We start from the raw sequence: 20,972 nt of genomic DNA on the forward strand, positions 1-20,972 counted from the left end.
GCATTGGTTTGTTTGAGCTGCCATTGATTCTTCGCCCCTTCAGTTAATGAAGTTGGGAGGCAGCAAAACCTGTTTCAGATGCTCCTATCCCTGAGAATAGCCATGTTTACCTTGGTACTGTGAGTTGGTCAGCTGCCTGACCCAGCAAAGAGAATGTGTTTATTTTTGTGCATCTTTGTGGGAGATTCAACTGCACTGCAGGCAAAGTTCTTCCAGTCATTGGTAGTGGGCCATGTGGAGGAATTAACAATATTCTCCAGTTCACTGTGCCACTGGAAATATTAACATTGACTCACTGTCAGTGACCAATTTTGGAGTAATATTTGCTATTTGTGTTTGAAGTTGGCTGTTTACTCCAGTTTTGAAACCTTGGCACCAATAAAATGGCTTTCATTTAAGGTAAGCTGCCAGAGAATTGGGCTGCTGCAGGAGAATCTCTTTTTTTTTGCTGTACATCCTAGACCCTTTGCACTGTCTTGGAATTCCCAGAGAGAGCTAATTGTTTCATGGAGATGTCAAGTACAACCCAACGAAACAGAGCTCTCTGGTCCTTGGTGTAAAACGCGCGCACAACCAGACATAACAATACATATGCAGAACAAGTATTCCTATCCAAAAATAAATATTGCTTTGGAAGTATGAGAGCCTCAGATGGTGAGTGCGAGCAGTTCCTTTGGTCGTTCAGCATTTTCACTGCCGGTGGGAAGAAGCCTGGTGTTATTGGCTTTGATACTCTGAATCATTTTCCTGATGGGAGCAGCTGAAAGATCCTGCATGCAGGGTGGAAGGGGTCCTCAATAATTTTACACTCCCTCTTCAGACAGTGATCCCGGTAGATCATGTCGATGGGGGGGAGGGGGGTTTTAGAGTGAGACTCCACTGATCCTCTCTGCCACTCTTATGGTCCTTTGGATTGACATCTGATCCATTTCCGTACCACACTGTGATGCAGCTGGCCAAGATGCCCTCAGAAGGCTGGCATAATGGTGGCCAGTAGCCTTACCTGCTCCAATAAGTAATTGTCAACATTTTCCTGCTTCTCAGTCTGGAGGTTTGGCATTCTTTTTTTAAAAATTTAGACATACAGCAGGGCCCATGAGTCTGTGTTGCCCAATTTACACCCAATTAACCTACACCCCCCCCCCCGGTACATTTCGAATGGTGGGAGGAAACCGGAGCTCCTGGGGAAACCCACGCAGACACCAGGAGAAAGTAGAAACTCCTTACAGACAGCACGGGATTCAAACGCCAGTCCCGATCACTAGCGCAGTTAAGGCTTTGCTCTAACCGCTATGCCAACCTGCCTCCCCTACATCAACTGTGCTGCCCCTATGCCAACCGTTCTTGTACAATTGTAATTATCAGGAAGCTCTGAAAGGTTCCTGTTCCCAACACAGGAGTCTTAACAGGGTCAGGCAGAAGAACACGTGACTTGGGGAACAATTGCTGCTTTCATGTGATTCCGATTTACTGCAATTATGGTAGCAAACCTGCCCATTCAACTACTATCTCATTGACACTGGAGCTGATTTTGCCATTCTTTTCACTTCAGTGGAGAGAAACATCCAGAAAGAGGGACAAGTTTCAGAAGCTTTCAAATACATTCATTAATTCAAAGATTTGTGTTTTTACTGTTACTTTATTTTTCATTTTAATTAATGTTAATTGCAAATGATGTTTGAATACTTATAAATATCAGATTTTGTCATCCTTATAGCAAGGTAAAACTGAATGTCAAAGGAATTGTGATTATAAAATCCTCTGCTGAGATTGTATCTAGCTTTGTTCAGGAAGTTGTTGCTGGAACTGATACATGCAGACCCAGTGTGTAGGGTTTCTGTGAGCATGTAATCATGAGCTGATCCATCCTCCCACTCTCCAGCTTTCTCCCCATAACCCTTGATGCCCTGACTAATCAAATACCTGTCAATCTCTGCCTTAAATACACCCACTTCTACAGCACCCTGTGGGAACACGATCCACAGAAATATTTCTGCACTTCTGTTTTAAATTGACGCCCTTTTCTCCTTACTCACCGCAGCATGGAAGTTCCTGGCTGCTCCTCTGCAAAGCTGATGCCATTTGTTATATCCAGGGAAGAAATGTGGGAAAACACTTCATTCTAAATGTTTGTCTAATAGGTTGAACCAAATAGCATTTTAGATAAATTTGATGGCAGGATGAAGACTGCTGCACCAATAACGGTGTTCTGCTTTATAAAGATACAAAATCCTGACTAGCCTTTTCTACTCATTGGGAACGATGGGCTCAGCTAATCTCCTCTTACCACTCATTCTAGCATCTGCAGTTTATTTTTGTTTCCTCTACTGTTTTAGCCCTAGTGCATTGCCGTGTGTGGCTGATGGAGCTTCCAGCTTTGAATGAATGGAGACACCACTGAATGTGTGTAAAAAATTTAGGCATAACTAGCTATACTTCTTGACCAAATAATTCAAAGATTTCTAAGTCACTTGAAACAAGTTGCCTTGCTAGTAACTTTTCCTCTCCATTAAAATTTCTAAACTTGCTCTGGAACTAATTAAAGAATGGTTCATTTTGATGGAGCTTTTATTCAAAGTTGCTTTGGAATTGTACCAACTTTGAGAGAAGGCGCTAACAAAGTGTTTTCTGGCCTATTCATTTTAGACTTGGATTGCTGCTTTGATGCCAAGGGTGGATACTTCAGACATTGCCTGGTTGAAGTCCAGGTGGTAGTGATCCATGCCTATGAAATTTTCAATCAAGGTTCCTGTTATTGATCTACAACTTTTATCGGCTGTCGGGAAAGCAAAAAGTCACCATGAGCATTGCTCAGTGCCTGTATTTTTTTTAAAAAAAGGGGGGGGGGAAGAGAAGCAAACAAGAGTCCCTTCAGAGACACACTGAGTGTCCGTGGATTTGGACTCCTGCAGCCGCACATTCTGCTGTTCAAACCATTGGCCACCTGAGCTCCAGGTCCAAACCTCTGATATGATCAAAGTGCATCAGTTATACCAGTGTCCAAGAAGATCAGAGTGAACTGCCTCAATGACTATCACCTGTAGCACACCCATCTACTGTGATGAAATGCTTTGAAAAGTTGCTCATGTCCAGGATTAACTGGTACCTAAGTCAAGATCAAGACCCATGATTGTGCGGCGAAGCACATGCTGAATAACTAGACGATTCGGTAGATGAGGTGAACCAAACAACTGTGCTGTACCCACTCAAAGAGAGAGAGAGCCCATAGCATAGTACTCAATTCAATTAACTCTCTCTCTCATGGAGCTTACGCATGCGCAATGCGCTGTTGCGAGGACGGTAGCTCCGATTGCAGCGGGTGCAGAGCAGCCGATGGCGTTGGCTGTCTACACCACAATTCAAATGTCATTTGCAAATACCACAGTCATCGGCAGATTCACAGGTGGCAATGAGGAAGCATTCAAGAGTGAGATAGATCAACTAGTTGAGTAGTGTAAGAACAACAAACGCACTTAACGTTAGAAAAACTAAGGAACTGATTGTGGACTTCAGGAGAATACAAACCAGTCCTCAATGGGAGGTCAGCAAATTCTCTGAAGATCTATCCTGGGCCCTCTATGTCGATGCTAAACTTCATGTGGAGGGTAAGGACCTTTGGTATGTAACCGAAGACGTGCAAATTTCCGCAGGTGTAGTGTGGAGAGATATCTGACTGGTTGCATCACTGTCTGGTATGGAGGTGCCAAGGCACAAGGCAGGAAAAGACTACAGAGAATTTGGCCAGCGCCATCACGGGCATCAGTCTCCACTCCATTAGGGATAACTACAAGTGGCGATGTCTCAAGAAAGCACCCGCAATCCTCAAGGACTCTCACCACCCTCTTCACACTGCTGCCATCAGAAAGGAAGTGCAGGAGCCTGAAGACGCACACCCAGAGGCACAAAAACAGCTTCTTCCCCCTCTGCCATCAGATTTCTGAATGGGCAATGAATCATAGACACCACCTCACTTTCTCCTATTTTTCTTGCTTCATATATTTTTTTAAGTAATTTATAGCAATATTTGCACCTGTGATGCTGCCAAAAACAAAGAATTTCAGGACATGTTCATGACAATAAATTCTGATTCTGACACTGATCAATGGCAGGAATGATCTCTGCATTCTCCACAATATGCTGGACACAATGATTGATCTTCATGTTTTAAGGTTATTGGCTAAGGACCTTGAAATATTACAATATAATGTTGCTGGTTATGTAACAATTTGATTTTACTTGAATTATTTCTGGGAGCGTTCAGACCCTGTGTTTTGGTTTTCCAATCTGTGGCAATTAGGAATTTTGTTCAACTTCATTGCTGGCTACTGTGCCAATCTGAAGACTTTTGAAGATGTAAATGAAACAGATGCAACACTAGGATGAGTTACTCTATCTGCATGAGGGCCATCCAGCTGGATAAAATTTATAGACAGTCGCTTCTAAATGGTATTTTTTTTCTGATTTCTTTTCATAGATTCTCCTTTTCCAGGTCAGATGAAATAAAAAGATTTTTTTTTTTGTCAATGGCTGCAAGCCCTTTTTAGTATAATGATAATTTCTCCTTGGAAATCAGTGTTCCAATTGCTTTAACAAATGAGGTGGCCTGCATGCCTTTAAAGGCAGACCTCCATTTCCTTTCAGGGCACTGCAGGAAGCTTGTGGTGAGAATTGCTGCTGTTGTGTGGCTGTGCTGGCTGAGAGGCAAGTGGGGAAGCTGTATCAGCACTGTATGGTTGGCATGGATACCCAGACATGTACTGCGAAATTGATTTCAAAAATAACACTGTGCATAGTGCCAAGGGTCCTGTCAGACATGGAGAAGCTTTTTTTATTTTTTTTTTAGAAGTTTCATGTATTTATGTTATAATATAATATTCTGGTCCTATTTCAAGCACCAATAATTCGCTCTAGTTCACTCTGAGAAATGGTCATTTTAAAATTGAGGGTGGGCATTGTCTACCTATGGAGCAGGTCTACCTATGGAGTTTGCTCTATTTCTTGAATGACTTTGGGTTAGTCTTCCTTGCAGTACTGAAAAGGATACTGTCAAGCATAATATTCCATAATGAATAAGGTGGGCATGGAGCATGTGAAGGGTATCTTTACTGACAGGCATTCCAACAACTTTGTAGGCCTTGAATTTTGACAGGTAATGGTCCACCAAGAGTGAGTGTGCATCACTGGAAAGACTTTGCCATAATGCAAAAAAATACATATTCTCTTTACCTTCAATAGAATAGTGCCAGTGTGTGGACTTGTAGTTAAGAAATTCACCTCCAGGGTGAAGATGAAATTGGAGGTGTTACCAGTTGTGGGGCATTTGTTCTAATCTAGAGTGGTGCTGGAGACCAGTACTTAAGGTTCATTTCCAGGATACACCAATTTCTATAAACCTGGAAGTGTTCCCTCTTTCACTGAAATTCAGCATCTTCTTGATGATATCCAGACATAATGTCTTGATGAAGGGTTTAAGCCCAAAACATTGGTTTGATATCTTTATCTTTGCTATATAAAGTATGGTTCACTATTTGACTTCCTGAGTTTCTCCAGCATTATGTTTTTACTGCAGTATGTTCTGTTGAAAGGTCTTTGATCTGAAATGTTAACTCTTTCATTTTGCTGATGCCCAAGTGTTCAATATATTTTTAAAATCATTATTGCTATGTGCTCATTGTGTTTGCTTTTACAGTGCAGGTACTGGAAGAAATCTCATGACCCTAAGAGTGAGAATGAACGATACACGTTATACAAACAGTGGGCTCGCTTTGGTCAGTTCTACAAGGAGCAGCCTCTTAATCTCATCAGGTGAGTCATTGACTTGAAATCGGGGTGTCCACATAAGTATGCTAGTGTGTGCTGGAAGATGTGCTCCACAAGGCCTTTCCAGATGGTCTTCAACCTTCCCTCTCTCACATTTCCCCACCTAGATAGTGTCCATTTTCAGCGAAGAAAAACTTGCTTCAACTTGTTCACTTTGTAGTCCTGTCATCATTAAGATTACACTAGTTAGAGCAAATCTGCTGCCCAAATGTAAACCACAATTGGGTTTTAAATTCCAACTTGACTTGGGTTAGGCATTAGAATCAAAACCAATGTTCACTAGAGGTCAAATTTGGAGAAAGAATTTTGTTGAGCGAGTGTTGGCAAGACAAAGTGTAGATTTTTTTTAAAAACTTAAAATGAAAAAAGCAAATAAGCTTTTGAGGCTGCATTAATGTAAACCTGGCTCAGTCTTTGCCTTCCAGAAAGTGTAAGTCAATTGTGAGCTGTCCATGAAGCTGTCACTCAATTTGGCATTTGGAATTGGAAACTGTGGCCAGGTGCAGTGGAATCAGGTTGGTTTGGATTTTTACAGCAAATGCTAAAAACCAGAGACCTTTTCCTACTCACCTCTGAATATGAATGAACCACAATCTCAAATTAGTTTAAAGATGACCCTGGAGTTGATACTTTATTGATTTGATACTGAATAATCTTCCTAGAAATAATTTCTTAATTGTCCATTTCACATTTATATATCAGGTCTTCTGGGATTTTTTTAACAGGACACAAGCATAAAGAATAGGGGGGGGGGAGGGAAAGGAATATTTAGCCCCTTGACCCTGCTCTTCAATTCCATAAGATCATCACTGATCTTCATCTTGAGTCAGCTGCCCAAACCCTATTTCCACTTTGCTTGTATCCAACAATCTCTCCATCCCAGTCCTGAATGTACTCAGCAACAAACCATTCCCAGGTGCTTTGAGATTGAGAATTCTGAAGATTGGCATTTGCTGTGCAAAAAATCCCTTCCTATCTCATTTTGAGATGGCCAACCACTTATATCGTGGTCATTCTGAGGTAGATATGTCACTGGATTTCCAATGCATTAAGATCTTATTCTGGTGGCAGAATTCCAAGATCTCAGGATGAATTTGGCCTTTCTTAAATAAATGAAAGCAATTGGCATGCACAATAAAGCAAATATCCAAGAATCCAAGGTTGTTTTAAAATGGTCATGAAGCAATCTGGGTGAATACATGGTTGTAGTGTCTGAAAAGTCAGTTATGTATTTTCACTTTTTTATTTAAAGGATGCTGCCTGACCTGCTTAGTTTCTCCAGCTTTGTGTTTTACTTTTGTTTTAAAATGGTCGACATTTATGTTATGATTCTTGGTTTAAAACTCTGCCATGTCTTCCTCTGTTTGTTAGTTGCCTTATTCTTTCCAAAAAAAAGTACTTTTAGTGAATTTTTCTCTTTTTCAGTTCTAATAGAATAAATTTTAAATAATGCTGAAGCTGTTGTAATGGCAACAATGCCACTGGTGTGCACCTGGAGGACTGGAGCACAGTGTTGCTCTACAGGGTCCTACTGATCGGCCGTGATGCTGAAGGCTCTGTGCAGGCTTTAGACAGCCTGTTAGAGGAGCTGTTTTGTTTTTGAAAAATCTTGCAGCCATGGAGGTCTGAGCCCACGATGGCAGTGTCTGTGCTGGCAGTGGACCATGAGGGGTTGTAGACTCCAAGGGAGGAGCGAGATGGTGCAGGGCTTCAGAGATGGGGAGGAAGGGAAGCATAGGAGACAACCCCACAGGACGGTGACTGCAGTGACAGAACAGTGAGGGGCTCAGCGGATGATGGGCGCACACCATCATGCAGGGTTCTGGTGGCTTGGGGTTGAAGGATGCACCCTCTCCTACAGGCTGTTGGAGTCTGGTTCATGGGAACAAGGTATCAGAATCGGGATTCGACAATGTGCTGAGGGCAGGAAGGGCTCCCGAAGTGCCTCAGGCGCTGAAGGGGTCCTGATCATACCAAAGGTTTAACTCTGGAGCTCTGATTATTGATGGTTTGAACTGGTGACTTTGGGGCTTCAGAGGCTATGGGAGCACTGAAGGCAAAACTACAGACACTTAATGTCTCTGAAGGGACACTCTTTCTCCTAGTGTTGGGCGCACCAGGCAATATGCTCATGGCTGATCTTTGTTTGCCTTGTGGGAGACAAAAGTCGAAGTAGATCATTTATATTACATTTTTAATCAATTATTACATGACTATGACAGGAACCTTGAATCTAATCAAGCACTGTCAACCTGAAACATATAGAGTTTCTCTTTCACATATGTTCCGTAATCTGCCGAGCATTTAAGAGACTCTTAGAAATGCACATGGATCAAAGAAAAAGAGGGTATGAGGTAGGAGGAATTTAGGGTTTTTTTTTGGTAGGTATATACTGAATATGTTAGCACAACATCATAGACTGAAGGGCCTGTACTGTGTTGTAATGCTCTATGTTCTAGTTTCACTCTCCTTGGTTCCACATGAAGTGATGTCCTATATCAGAATGTCCATTGTGTAGGTGAAAGTAATTCACCTGATCACTGTTAACCCAAGGGCTAATTTGTTTTTCTCCAAATATACACTGATAGCAGCTACCATTGCCTGATCCATGGGAAAGGATATCAGCCAGCACATCTCTCAAAATATGCTTTAATACCCCCAATTTTCTCTGATCTTTGTGCTGATTAAAAAAAAGTATTGAGACTGTGACTTTTCTTTTTTCCTCTTCCAGAAAATACTATGGAGAGAAGATTGGAATATATTTTGCCTGGCTGGGTTTTTATACAGAAATGTTGGGAATTGCTGGAGCTGTTGGCTTCATCTGCTTTCTGTTTGGCTGCATGACCAAGGATGGCAATGTATGGAGGTAATCTTTCCTGTGAACTTTGGGCTATCACGAGGGAGGTATATTTGTTACCTTTGCATGTACAACATGAGGAAGATGAGCTGTCCCCACCCTTCTCCCTGTTCCCAATGATTCAATGTCTAACTCAGTAAGATTAAGTCAACACTCCAGGAATGCTCTCACTTGCTTTGTGCTGCCTGCATAAAACTATTTCAACATGTTCAGGGATGAATTTCTCTGAACAAAAGATAGAGAAAATAACTCCGGGGTATTCAGGGAACCATGAAATGGTCCTCACTAGCAAAGTCTTAATTGCCAGACACTCAGCAGTTCGGAGGTCGGATGCTGTTATTTATCATCTTCTAGAAGTGCTTTACACAGGGTTGCATAGTTAGAGATTATCGTGGCGCTCTTACAGCGCTAGTGTTCAAATCTGGCGCTGTCTAAATTGTACATTCTCCCTGTGATCTGCGTGGGATTTCCCTGGGTACTTCGGTTTCCTCCCACCCTCCAAAGCATACAGCGTTGTTGGTTAATTCAGTGTAATTGGTCAGCACGGTTCTCAATGGTCGCAATTGGTTTCTACTGTGTGGTAAATAAAAACGTTTAAAATAAATTAAAATTAAATAAATAAATTAGGACTTATTCCTCGAGTACTGGTTGCCTTCACGTACCTGAATTTGGCATGAATACTTAAGTGGACCACAAACGCTGATATCATCGTACTAAATGTGTTCACGCTCTTCCTGATGGTGGGAAGTTAAAATTGGGTGAAATGCTATTCTCAACCGTTGCCACACACAAAAAAAAACAACACAGTGGAACAATGGAAATCGACCAAGAAGGATTTTGGAACCCGACCACACCTGATGATTTCAATGTGTGCAGATGCCTTTATCAAGGGTAATTTCCAAACCATTTAACCTGCAGCAATGATGGCAATAATTTCACCATGAAGTCTATCATCCTCTGCTGCTTAGTCACAGTAGTGTACACTACCAATAGGACCAGGCCTACGTTGGATAAACAGTTTTTTTCGGATAACTGGTCATTATTTTTAAAACAGCCTAACAGCAACAGCAAATCACTTGTAACAATGTTTAAACAATAAGGGAAGACTTTTTAAGCCTTAAAATAATGTTTAATACTCACCAAAAAATTGCTGACCACAATGCTGCCGCGGATCACAGAGACCTCCCAGCCACCGATCCCCAACACCACTGCCGATCACTAAGACCTCCCAACCACCGCAGATCCCCAAGAATCCCTGAGATCGGGGACGTAAAAGAATCCCAGAGTAGAGGGACTTATAAAGAGAAAAGGAAGATGAGTAAAGAATCCCAGAGTACAGGGACTTATAAAGAGAAAAGAAAGATGAGTAAAGAATCCCAGAGTACAGGGACTTATAAAGAGAAAATGAACATGAGTAAAGAATCCCAGAGAATGGGGACTTCTATAGAGAAAAGGAACAGAGTAAAGAATCCCAGAGAACGGATATTTATAAAGAGAAAAGGAATGGAGTAAATAATCCTAGAGGATGTGGACTTATAAAGAAAAAAGGAACATGTGTAAAGATTCCCAGAGAACAGCGATTTATGAAGAGAAATGGAACGGAGTAAAGTATCCAAGAAAATCGGGTCTTATAAAGAGAATCTATGAGGACCTGGAAAATCTCAGGATGTAGCAAGCTGAGAGAGCCTCTGCTTCCTCAGGAGTTTGCGGAGGAGCTAGTGGAGTTATTCAAGTGAACCAGTATGGACTTGAAGGGCCAACATGGCCTGTTTCCGTGTTGAAAATGGTTATTTGTCCACACCGCTGCCGCCGATTCCTGGGGAGGCTTCCCGGGCCAGTGGAACACACACCGGTGTGCGTGTGTGGTAGTTGGCTGAGGGGAGGGTTCGGAGTCGGCATCAGGTGCTCCAGTGTGAAAAGGGGGAAGAGGATAGGACAGGAGGGGAGGGAACACCACTGAGCCCGAGGTTCCGCTCCTGCCTGAGAGGCTGCTCTCCTTGATGACACCGGAACAAGGGATACTTCCGGCTGGTTGTGACTGGGAGACAGTGGCGTGCAGGTTGAGGGAGGGTTGGAGAGAAAAGTCAGTAGGGTTGGTAAAGAAGAAATGGAGCAAGAGAGGGGAGGGAGTTATCTGAAACGAGGACAATCATCGTTCTAATTTCATGTTGAGTGAATTATTTTTCAACCTGTGAGGTCAATCTGCAAAAAAAATTTGGTTAAATGAGGATTTCTGATTTGTACTTTGTCTGTTGTCCATTGACCTCATTGGTATGACCAGCACAAGCTCTAGTCTGTTCAACATCACATGAGCAACTGACCTTGCAAAGTTAAACATCCTTTTTTAATTTGAAATTCAAACATACTTTAGAAGTCAAATTATAAAACATAATCTGGGAGGTTTTCTAATCTCTTCTTCCCCCTTCCACACAGTGATGAAATCTGTGATGCAGAGTTTGGCGGGAGGATCATCATGTGCCCCCTTTGCGATGGTTGTGACTTCTGGAGGTTGAACACCACCTGTGAATCAACCAAGGTTTGTAGATCTAAACTGAACACAGTACAATGTCAGATAACAACATCTGCCAGATATCGCATTCCCTAATCCTCCTGTTGTGAGAAGAATAATCGAGGAATTTTGCTCCCTGTGTTGCTCTTTATTAAATATATTGCTGCAAGCTGCTTTTGAAATAAATAAGAGATATTTTAACCTATTTCTCAGATTCCAATATTGTATGTTATCTCTTTTTTGTGAAACAATCTGTCCTGTTTGTAACACGGAGGATAGTTTTAGAATCCCAATTTATTTTACTTCTTTCCTGAATTTACCAGCTTTCAGGTAATGGTCTGGGTAGGATTATTGAATCCATTGGATAGTGAAGGCAAGACTTACAAAACTCCAAGGGATGTTGCCCTTGTCCAATGCTGCTTCTTGTTATTGTTGAAACTTTGTCCTAATAACTTGGTTGTGCCTTGAAATTTGCATCCTTTCCTTTCTGCATTTGCAACAGATTTTTTTGAAACTGGTTTCCTCTGATGGATGCCAATAGTTGTTTACTTTTTTTTTAAAAAGGCAGAGGTTACTTAATATTTTGTACACATTTTGTAGGGCAGGATCAGCAAATACCAGAGGACATATGTACAAAGTTAAGGACGGGAAGTTTAGGGGAGATATCGGGGGCGTTTTTTTTTTTACACAGGAAGTTGTGGGTGCCTGGAATTCTGTGCCAGGGATGGTGGTGCAGGGTTATGGGGAAGGGAGGGTTTAGTTTTTATTTAGGAAGGGATATATGGGTCAGCACAACATCGGGGGCCGAAGGGCCTGTACTGTGCTGAATTGTTCTATTTTCTAAATAATATCATCTGCTTGCAAAGCTTTCTCAACATATTTCATAAATGATCACCTTAAATGCCACTATCACCCTCCTGACCATCTTTGCCCACCCTCCCTTCCCCCAACATTCTCTCTCCACTGTGCTCTCGAACCTTTTTCTTCCTTTTATTTCTCCCCTTCTGCAAATGCTCATAGTTTTACAAATCTGATGAAGGACAACTTCTTGTGGACCCTCGTGCACCCCATGAATATTCATTGGGAGTTTCTGCTTTGGGACCACTTTTTTTTCGCTGCTGTTAAAGACTCTTCTGATTATTAAGCCAAAAACTATTTCTGTGGGGTGTTGACTTTTGGGAGAGCAGGCGAACTGGGCTTTAGCCCTCAGGAATGATGTGCTTAAGCCCCGTGAACATGTGGTCAGAGATGTGGAAGTGCCCAAGGTATTTATTTGTGTGATCAATGGTTTGTTGAGACAGGACAAGACATGGCTTTGATCTGCCAGTTATATATAGGTGCTCAATACTAATTTTTACAGCATCAGCTGAAGTTTGGCAGTGTTGACTATTGTACATCTGTATTCACAACATTTCACACTTGAGGAAATAATTTAACACAGACAGCGCACTCATTTTATCAGTGATGCAAGGTTAAATTAGAAATATCTCTAATATATTCATCAATAATTGAAATTGAGGCTTAAAAATTAATAATTTTAAAAAGGACCCCAATAAGATATTTTTCCCTTTCCATAAACCTGCTACTATCCTTTGGTAATGCACTTAATATTTTACTGAATTTGAAAGATTGACCTCGATTGTTAATTTCAAGCATTTTTCTCTTGTGTTTGCAGAATTCCCACTTGTTTGACAATGCTGCTACCTTGTTTTTTGCCGTTTTTATGGGAATCTGGGGTGAGTGTCCTTTCTCAGGTTTGAAGGTATATAATCAAATTCAGGTTCATTTATTGTCATTTGATTGTACATATACCTGCTGAAACACCATATCTCCAGACTGTAATGCACGCACGCAGTACACCCATCCAATGGAAAATGGAAACTATTTGCATTTCTAGTCAACTGACGTTATCCTAGCCAAATCTATTGGGAGAGAATGCTGAAATCTTTGACTATTCTTAGGGAGGGAAATGCTGAGTTTCAATATGTGGGTTAGCAGCAAGGGACCAAGACAGCAAAGCAAGGTTGACAGCCGAGCACGGTGAAGTAACGCTTTTCTTTTCTCTTTGTATCTTTGGCAGTGACCCTCTTTTTGGAGCTATGGAAGCGGCGACAGGCAAAGCTAGAATATGAGTGGGACCTGGTGGACTTCGAGGAAGAACAGCAGCAGCTCCAGATTCGACCCGAGTATGAAGCAAAATGTACTCACCGCAAGAAAAATCCAGTGACTCAGGTGTGTTCTAAATCTCTGCTCCTGCCTTATTCAACGCCCACTTGTCTCTGTGCATGCATGTGCACTAACACACACACGTACATACTTAGATTCAAAAGGATGGAAACAGACTCCAACCTTCTCGTTTCTGCTGACCGTCAAGCACCCATTTTGTGCTAGTCCTGTCTTATTCTCCTCATGTACTCATAAGTGCCCCCTGACTCTGGTGTACATATTGGAGAAAACAAACAGTGTCAATTAACCTAACCTAACAACCCACTCAAAGCTGGAGTGCCAGGGGAAAACCCATGCAGTCTCTAGGACAACTTGCAAACTCCACAAAGACAGCACTAGGGGTCAGGGTTGAGGCTGAACCACCAGAGCTGTGAAGCTGCACCTCTGCCAGTCTGCTACCTCTCTGTGGCGATGTTTTCTGTGTGAGGTAGAGCTCAGCTGGTTGAGAAATCAAACAGCCACAATCCATGATTCTGATGTATCAATGGGTGTCAACAGCTGATGAGTGAGGCATGGATTTACCTGCACTTCTTCCAACCTTGGCTCTGCAACTGATGGGCATGCTGACTCCATGTTGTCAATAATTATTTCCCATCTAGTGAAATGGTATTCCATCTGACTGCCTCAGGAATAACTTGACAACAGTAGTACTTTGTGATAGTATTTCAGGTCTGGTCGCCTCATTACAGGAAGAATGTGGAGAGGGTGCAGAGGAGATTTACCAGGTTGTTGCCTGGATTGGAGAACGAATTGTATGAGGCACAGTTGACAGAGCTCAGACTGTTCTTTGGAATGAAGAAGGATGAAAGGTGCCTTAATAGAGTTCTACAAGATTATGAGAGACGTAGATAGGGTGGACAGCCAGCGCCTTTTTTTCTGGGATGAGAGTAACAAACACCAGAGGACATCTGGACCAGGTGAAGGGAGGAAAGTTTGGGGGAGTTGTCAGGGTAAGTTTTTAAACACAGAGGGTACTTGGAATGCATTGCCAGGGGAGGTGGTGGAGGCTGAAACAATAGGGACATTTAAAAGACTCTTAGACTGTAAGGAAGGGAAATTTTTGTTTGTTGTGGAGGCACAACATCATGGGCCAAAGGGTCCTGTGCTGTCATGTTCTATGAAGAAAAGATTTGTTATCTTTCCTTTCCCCAAATGAGATGAATGTGAAAGTTGAATGGCTTCCTGTACTGCACGTACATGTTTGACAGAAATATATCGATATGGTCCAAATGAAAATGGTGAGCCATTTATCAACATCATTCAAAGTTTGTGGTACATTAAATTCCAAGCATGCTCACTGTAATATTTGGATGAATTGCTGAATCATTTTCTTTTGACAAGGTATTTCCTTAGTTTCGAGTTTTAGCTGCATGGGCATTGTGGAAAGAATGCAATGGCATCACATTTTTTTAAACTGGTGTCGCTTCGATCTTCTCCCATCTCACCTGGATTGGTATATCTCATGCAAGGGTGGAGATGGTTTATAACTGAAAACTAACTCGGTCACTGGAATATCTTTGCTCTTTCTATTGCCATGTTCTAAAAGAACAGTGAGAGAGAATGAGGGGGTAAGGGCAAGCGAGGTCAGTAGGGAGAGGTTGACAATCAGGAAACTAACAGGGGGGCATGGTTAGCGCAATGCTATTCCAGCACTCGTGACCAGGGTTTGAATCCAGTGCTATCTTTAAGGAATTCATACCTTCCCTCCATGACCTGTGTGGGTTTCCTAACCCCCCCCCCCAAAAAAAATGTACAGGGTTTGTAGGTTAATTGGTGTATTTTGGCGGCATGGGCTTATGGGCTGGAAGGGCCTGTTCCCATGCTGTACCTCTAAATTAAAAGTGAACATTTCCTCTCATGGCTATTGAATATTTCTCATGTTCTACTTGCAATAGTCTTACACAAGATGTGCTCATATGAAATTATTTACATACGTTGATGATGCAAGGAACAGATATTTGAATCCAAGGCACTCGAGTTTGAACTGAGTTCATATACCTTGGGTGAAAGTATGTCCGATTTAACTTTCTGTCTGTGACTGTCTAATCCCCCCTCTGCCTGTAAATGCTGGCAGCAATCTGGAAGCATTTAAAATGCTATCATCGTGCTTGCTTTCACCACATCCCTTGACAGCCCATTACTGGCACCCAACCACTCTGCACGGGAATAAAAACAAAACGTGCTCCCCTTTCACCTTCAATCCCAGCCCTCTTGCATTTGACACTTTTAACTTGGAAAAAGATTTGGATCACCTGCCTTATCTGTGCTCTCGTAATTTTATAAACTCCAACGCTCCAGAGAAAGCATCCTACGTTTAACACACCTCTCCTTGTAGAGAATGTTACAGGGAGCAGAAGTGAACGTATTGGCTCCTTTGCTCACTGTAACTTGAACATCGAGTTAAATGTTGACAGGCATTCACTCTGCTCCACACTGTCAGCTGCTTCCAGAGCCACAAAGGCCGATCTAAATCTCTTCTCATTCCGATGAGAAGTGTAGCACGAACACATGCTATTTTCCGCACTCACTTGATCAGCACTTACTGGCACAACCTGCTTCACGACAGTTGCCTAGACAAAGTTTGTTTCAGTGTGATTGGCATAGTTCTGGGCATGCTCTATAAATAGCAAGTTTGACCAACAGAAATATTTTGACACTCAACCATGTCAAAGGGCCTGTTTCCCAGCTGCATAGCTCTTTAGCCCCATCTGACCTCATTCCACTTTCTTGTGCTTGGCTTACTTTCTGACCTTCCTCTCCATATAACCTATCCTATGTCTTTTAAATGTTCTAATTGTCAATTATGCTTTTTACATAGAACTTGCATTTTTTTTGCTGTTCTGAACTGTCTCCCTACCTTCCAGGTGTGGCGGTTCACACAAGAACAACCAAAACTCCAAATACACGTATTATACCATGAGTTTAGACAGAATACCTGAAGTGCGGTATTTACGCACAATTCATTAGCCCATTGTTTGTAGATCGCCTGCAGTTCAGTTTAGACTACAGACAATCCGTGAAAATGTCTAGGGGCCGTGGAGGTAAAATTTCAGAATGGAAATTCCCATTACGATCCTCTTACACAGATTGTGTTCCGTAAAAAAAAAGGTAAATGGCTCCACAACCTCCTCTGGCAGCTTATTCCATGTATCCACTGTTATGTTTGTTCCTTGAAGAAGAACAACCTTGCATTGTTTTAACATGTAAACAACTTTATTTTCCGAGCTGCTTGAACCAACAGCGTCGAGCCTACTTTTTGTTCCTGCTCAAACTGCGCGCGTAGCCAACTGGGAAATGTTCTTAATATACCTGCATAATATCACAACCACCACCCATGCTCTGTGCAGAAAGGCCACCTTGAGCTACAATTGCATGTGATTTTTAACTCTCCTTCCTAATCTCACACCAACCTGTCTGTCCACAGCCACCTTCACTGCTGTGGAGAAGCCTTACAGTTGGAAATATGATATCCCCTATTCTGCTTGGGTAGCTTACAACCCCGATGGTATGAACATAGGACTTCCAACTTCAATCAACCCACACCCCCTGAATTCTTCTCCCTCACCCAACCAGTTAGTATTTTTGTTCTTTTTAACTTCGCGTCCACAATTAAAGCTATCAAACAATGAATTTTTACGACAGTCGCAAATTATTAAAACCATTAAAACATTTCTAAAAGATTAAATATTTGAAAATGTCAACACCATCAAAAATTAAATGGAGTGAATTCTGTCATTCAATTTATTTTTAAAATCTGTAAGAGCTGAAAGTCATCAGATTTATTGTCAGAGCACATGACATCACATACAACCCTGAGATTCTTTTTCTGTGGGCAAGGCAGAATTACCACTTATTGGTAGTGCAAAAAAAATGTACATGTAAACAAATAAAGAAATGTGAACAAACTGTTCAATACAGAGAGGAAAAAAAATCAAAGTGCCAAAGTAAGAGTCCTTAAACAAGACCCTGATTGAGTTTGTTGTTGAGTCTAATGGTGGAGGGGTAGCAGCTGTTCCTCAACCTGGTGGCGTGAGTCTTGTGGCACCTAGACCTCTTTCCTGAGAACAGAGCATGTGTGTTGTGGATCCTTGATGTTCTTGATGGTAGGGAGGGTGTGATGTCCTAGGCCTGGCCTTTTGCAGGGCTTTACACTCTGGAGTATTGGTATCCCCTGAACAGAACATGATGCAGCTGGTTAGCACACTTGTTCACTTCTCCCCCTTTTCCTCCATGCTAAAGAATGGTCAACTGCCACTTTAATTCATTGTCACACTCCCACTCTGAGCTCTCTGCCTGTGCTGTGACTACAAAACTGACTGCAAGCAAGCTCAAGGAACAGCTTCAGCCTTTAAGACTTTGAATTATCTAACTTTAGGTAATGTTATTTCTTCCTGTTGATATAAGGTACTCTCTGACATCTTTTTCTTCTTGTTGAATAGTCTGCCTTGCTGGGCATGATCGGTATCCTAGAACCACATCAATAAATGATACTGTTGGTGCAGATTAACCTGATCCCACTTGCCACATGACATTACTCTATTAAAGAAATTCCTTATATTCATCCCGCATTTTGCTTTTATCTAGATAATTTGATTTTTGCCTTGGATTCCTAGTGTTTACACTCAATACACTCCTTAGAGGCAGTAAATTGTATTTGCATTTTGGGCCTTTTGTTTAAAGGTGTCGATCTTACAGGGAGTCTTGGAATGTACATCCCTTCTCTGCCTTTGATAAGGGAAATTTATGTATTTATCACAGAAAATGTTCACATTAATAGGAATCTTTTGGAAACTGCTGATAAAATTCCTGCTAATCTGATAATACAAGATATGTCAGGAGTCTGACTTCAGACACGTTGATTTTTGTGAACAGCTTTAAAATCTTCTGTGACACGTAGGAATGTTGTTTTTTCTTTGCACTTTCAGGAGCTTGAGCCTTACATCCCAATATCGAATCAAGCATTTCGTTGCTGTCTGTCAGGAGCTACAGTCCTGTTTTGGGTAAGCAACTTTCTCATAGCCAAACTGGGTTTAAAGTTGATGAAGAGCAAAAGGATAACTTCAGATTGGTTTCCATTTATTTTGCTGATAATTGGAGAGATAAAAACTAGAGGACATGAGTTAAGGGTGAAAGGCCAAATGTTTAAAGCAGTGGTTCTCAACCTTTTTCTTTCCACTCACATACCACTATTAATCCCAATGTCATAAGTGCTCTGTGATTAGATTTCTTAAGGTGGTATGTGAGTGGGAAGGTTGAGAATCACTGCTCTAGTCCCAATATGTTTCTGAAATATTTTGCTTGAGAAAAATTGTCATTGGCCCATTTCAGTTAGGTACGATTAAAACAATGGTTTTCAAACTTTTTCTTTCTACCCACATGCCACCTTAAGCAATCCCTCGCTAATCACAGAGCACCGATGGCCTAGGGAATTCTTAGTGGTATGTGAATGGAAAGAAAAATGTTGAGAATCGCTGGTTTAAAGGAATAGGGGGAACTTCACATGGAGTCGTGGGAGTGTGGATTGAGCTACCTGCTGAATTTGTCACTGCAGATACAATTTTGACATTTTAAGAAAAATTTGTACAGGGATGTGGAAGGGAAGGGCCTAGGTGCAGGTCAGTGTGTCAAGGAAGAATAATAGTTCAGCACAGATTAGAAGGGCTGAAGTTCCTGCTTCTGCTCTGTAGTGTTCTATGGTTCTAACTCTTGCATCCTAAAATGTCCAATTTTTATTGGCATGTCCTACTATCCTAATACAATTGTTAATGTTAGGATTGAAGATGGATAGAGACAGGGACATAAGGGAGATGGCATTGCATTTTTCTCCACTGGAGAAGATCTTTTTGGTGTAGGTCCATGTTTTTGTCAGGAAGTTAGGCTAACAGACGTGCAAACTCCTTGCAGACAGCACTGGATTTGAATTCGGGTTGCTGGCACTGTAATAGTGTTGTGCTAACCTTGCCACCTCATCAACACACATTAAGAGATAAGCACCATTAATAAAGAACATTGGCATTATGTGAAGCTATATGACTATTTCTCAAGGGTGCTGAGATGACCTGTTTGAAATGCTGATTCACCTTCTGCAAACCTGCATCATGACTGCTTTTACAATGGATGTTCGTCGTGCAAGGGAAGCGAATACAGGTGCTGAACAAAACCAATTATAGCCCAAGCTACTCAGTCTTGAAAGCACCATGTACTGCAGTACAATTTGGGATTGGGCTGTGCACTAAATTGGCCATCTCTGCAGGCTCCTATTAGCTTCACTGTGATTCAGTTTTGTACTAAGTGAGTTCAATTTAATTTTCTTTCTTCACCTTTTGACATAGATCTTTTTAATCCTGATCTGCATTATTGCGGTCATTGTGTACCGCCTCTCGATGTATGCCTCCTTTGCCAAGATCACCGTGAACATGAAGGAAGTGAAGTACATTGGCACTTTGTTTACACCGCAGATGGCAACTAGCGTTACCGCCTCCATCCTGAACTTCATTGTTATCATGATCCTCAACTACTTCTACGAGAGGGTGGCAATTTGGATCACTGACCTCGGTAAAACTATGTTCCCCATCCTTCTCAAAAGATTATGTGCGACATTCGGAGGACTTAGCAAATGTTAAAATGCTATAGAATGAAGAGATTATTTTGCTTTGTCCTTATTAACTTAGAAGAATTTGTATTTCAACTTTAGTACAGCTAGGTCACTGGCTTGGCACTCCATTCGTATTAAGAATCTATCATAATGCCATGGGCCTGTCTCGGGCTGAGCAAGACCTAGGTTCCTTAAGCTTTGGACAAGAGGCAACCAATTGGACTTTTACAGCAGATAACAGATATTTTGAAATGATGTATAATTCTCAAAATAGTTCCCAGATTTAAATTTGCACACTATGATGAATTCAAATTTCTGGATTAATAGTCCAGAATCAAAAACCTTCATGGGATTCAGCAATGTACCTTGCATTATTCATGAAATGGCAGTGTCGGTCAGAGCCCTCTTTACAGGGATGAAGATGGAGTGAGCACATTTTAGCTTAGAGGATTCAATTCTTCACTGTCTCAAGCTGTCAGCAGGGAGCCTTGCTGCTTGTTGAGTCCCTGGGAAAGTTTCCATGCCTTGTTTTTAACCTGCAGTCGGAGGCATTGAGTCATGGTGCGTGATGCCAGATATGAATACATGCGTGGAACTCCTCTGTAAGCTTTTTGGTATGCATTGATTTCATTCAGGCAATGAGGGGGAGTGTGTCAAAGACATTTGTTCAAGTGCTTTCTCAACTGTATGTGCACATCAATAAATTTGTGAATTTAGCAATCTGAATTTAGGGTCAGTTTGGACAGCCATGATCCATATGCTTCCGTCAGTGTGAGCAGAAGTGAAACTCCAAACCTGACAGATGCAGGCCCTTACAAGAGAAGTAAACTTAAAGCTATTAATTTTGAAACACTCAGATTCTTAAAGGGAAGTCAGTTAACTGGACCCCAGTCACTGCATTTTTTAAAGTTTAAAGACTGCCAGCATATTCTGTAGTAAATCAACAGTTTCTACAGATTCTGAAC

At 41.6% G+C, this 20,972-nt stretch overlaps 1 protein-coding gene across 5 annotated transcripts in view; it reads left to right on the forward strand.

Moving 5' to 3' along the window:
• LOC138746671 (anoctamin-5-like) overlaps nucleotides 1-20,972 on the forward strand; it is a 159,699-nt gene that overhangs the window by 102,918 nt on the left and 35,809 nt on the right. For all 5 annotated transcript variants that reach the window (XM_069904970.1, XM_069904964.1, XM_069904987.1 and 2 more), the window contains 7 exons: nucleotides 5,690-5,805; nucleotides 8,552-8,686; nucleotides 11,111-11,213; nucleotides 12,862-12,922; nucleotides 13,267-13,418; nucleotides 18,338-18,412; nucleotides 19,745-19,967. In XM_069904970.1, the coding sequence (XP_069761071.1) occupies nucleotides 5,690-5,805; nucleotides 8,552-8,686; nucleotides 11,111-11,213; nucleotides 12,862-12,922; nucleotides 13,267-13,418; nucleotides 18,338-18,412; nucleotides 19,745-19,967 (865 nt within the window). The remainder of the gene's footprint in view (nucleotides 1-5,689; nucleotides 5,806-8,551; nucleotides 8,687-11,110; nucleotides 11,214-12,861; nucleotides 12,923-13,266; nucleotides 13,419-18,337; nucleotides 18,413-19,744; nucleotides 19,968-20,972) is intronic.

Source organism: Narcine bancroftii, chromosome 1 (genome assembly GCF_036971445.1).
Source record: "Narcine bancroftii isolate sNarBan1 chromosome 1, sNarBan1.hap1, whole genome shotgun sequence".
Classification (NCBI taxonomy): domain Eukaryota; kingdom Metazoa; phylum Chordata; class Chondrichthyes; order Torpediniformes; family Narcinidae; genus Narcine; species Narcine bancroftii.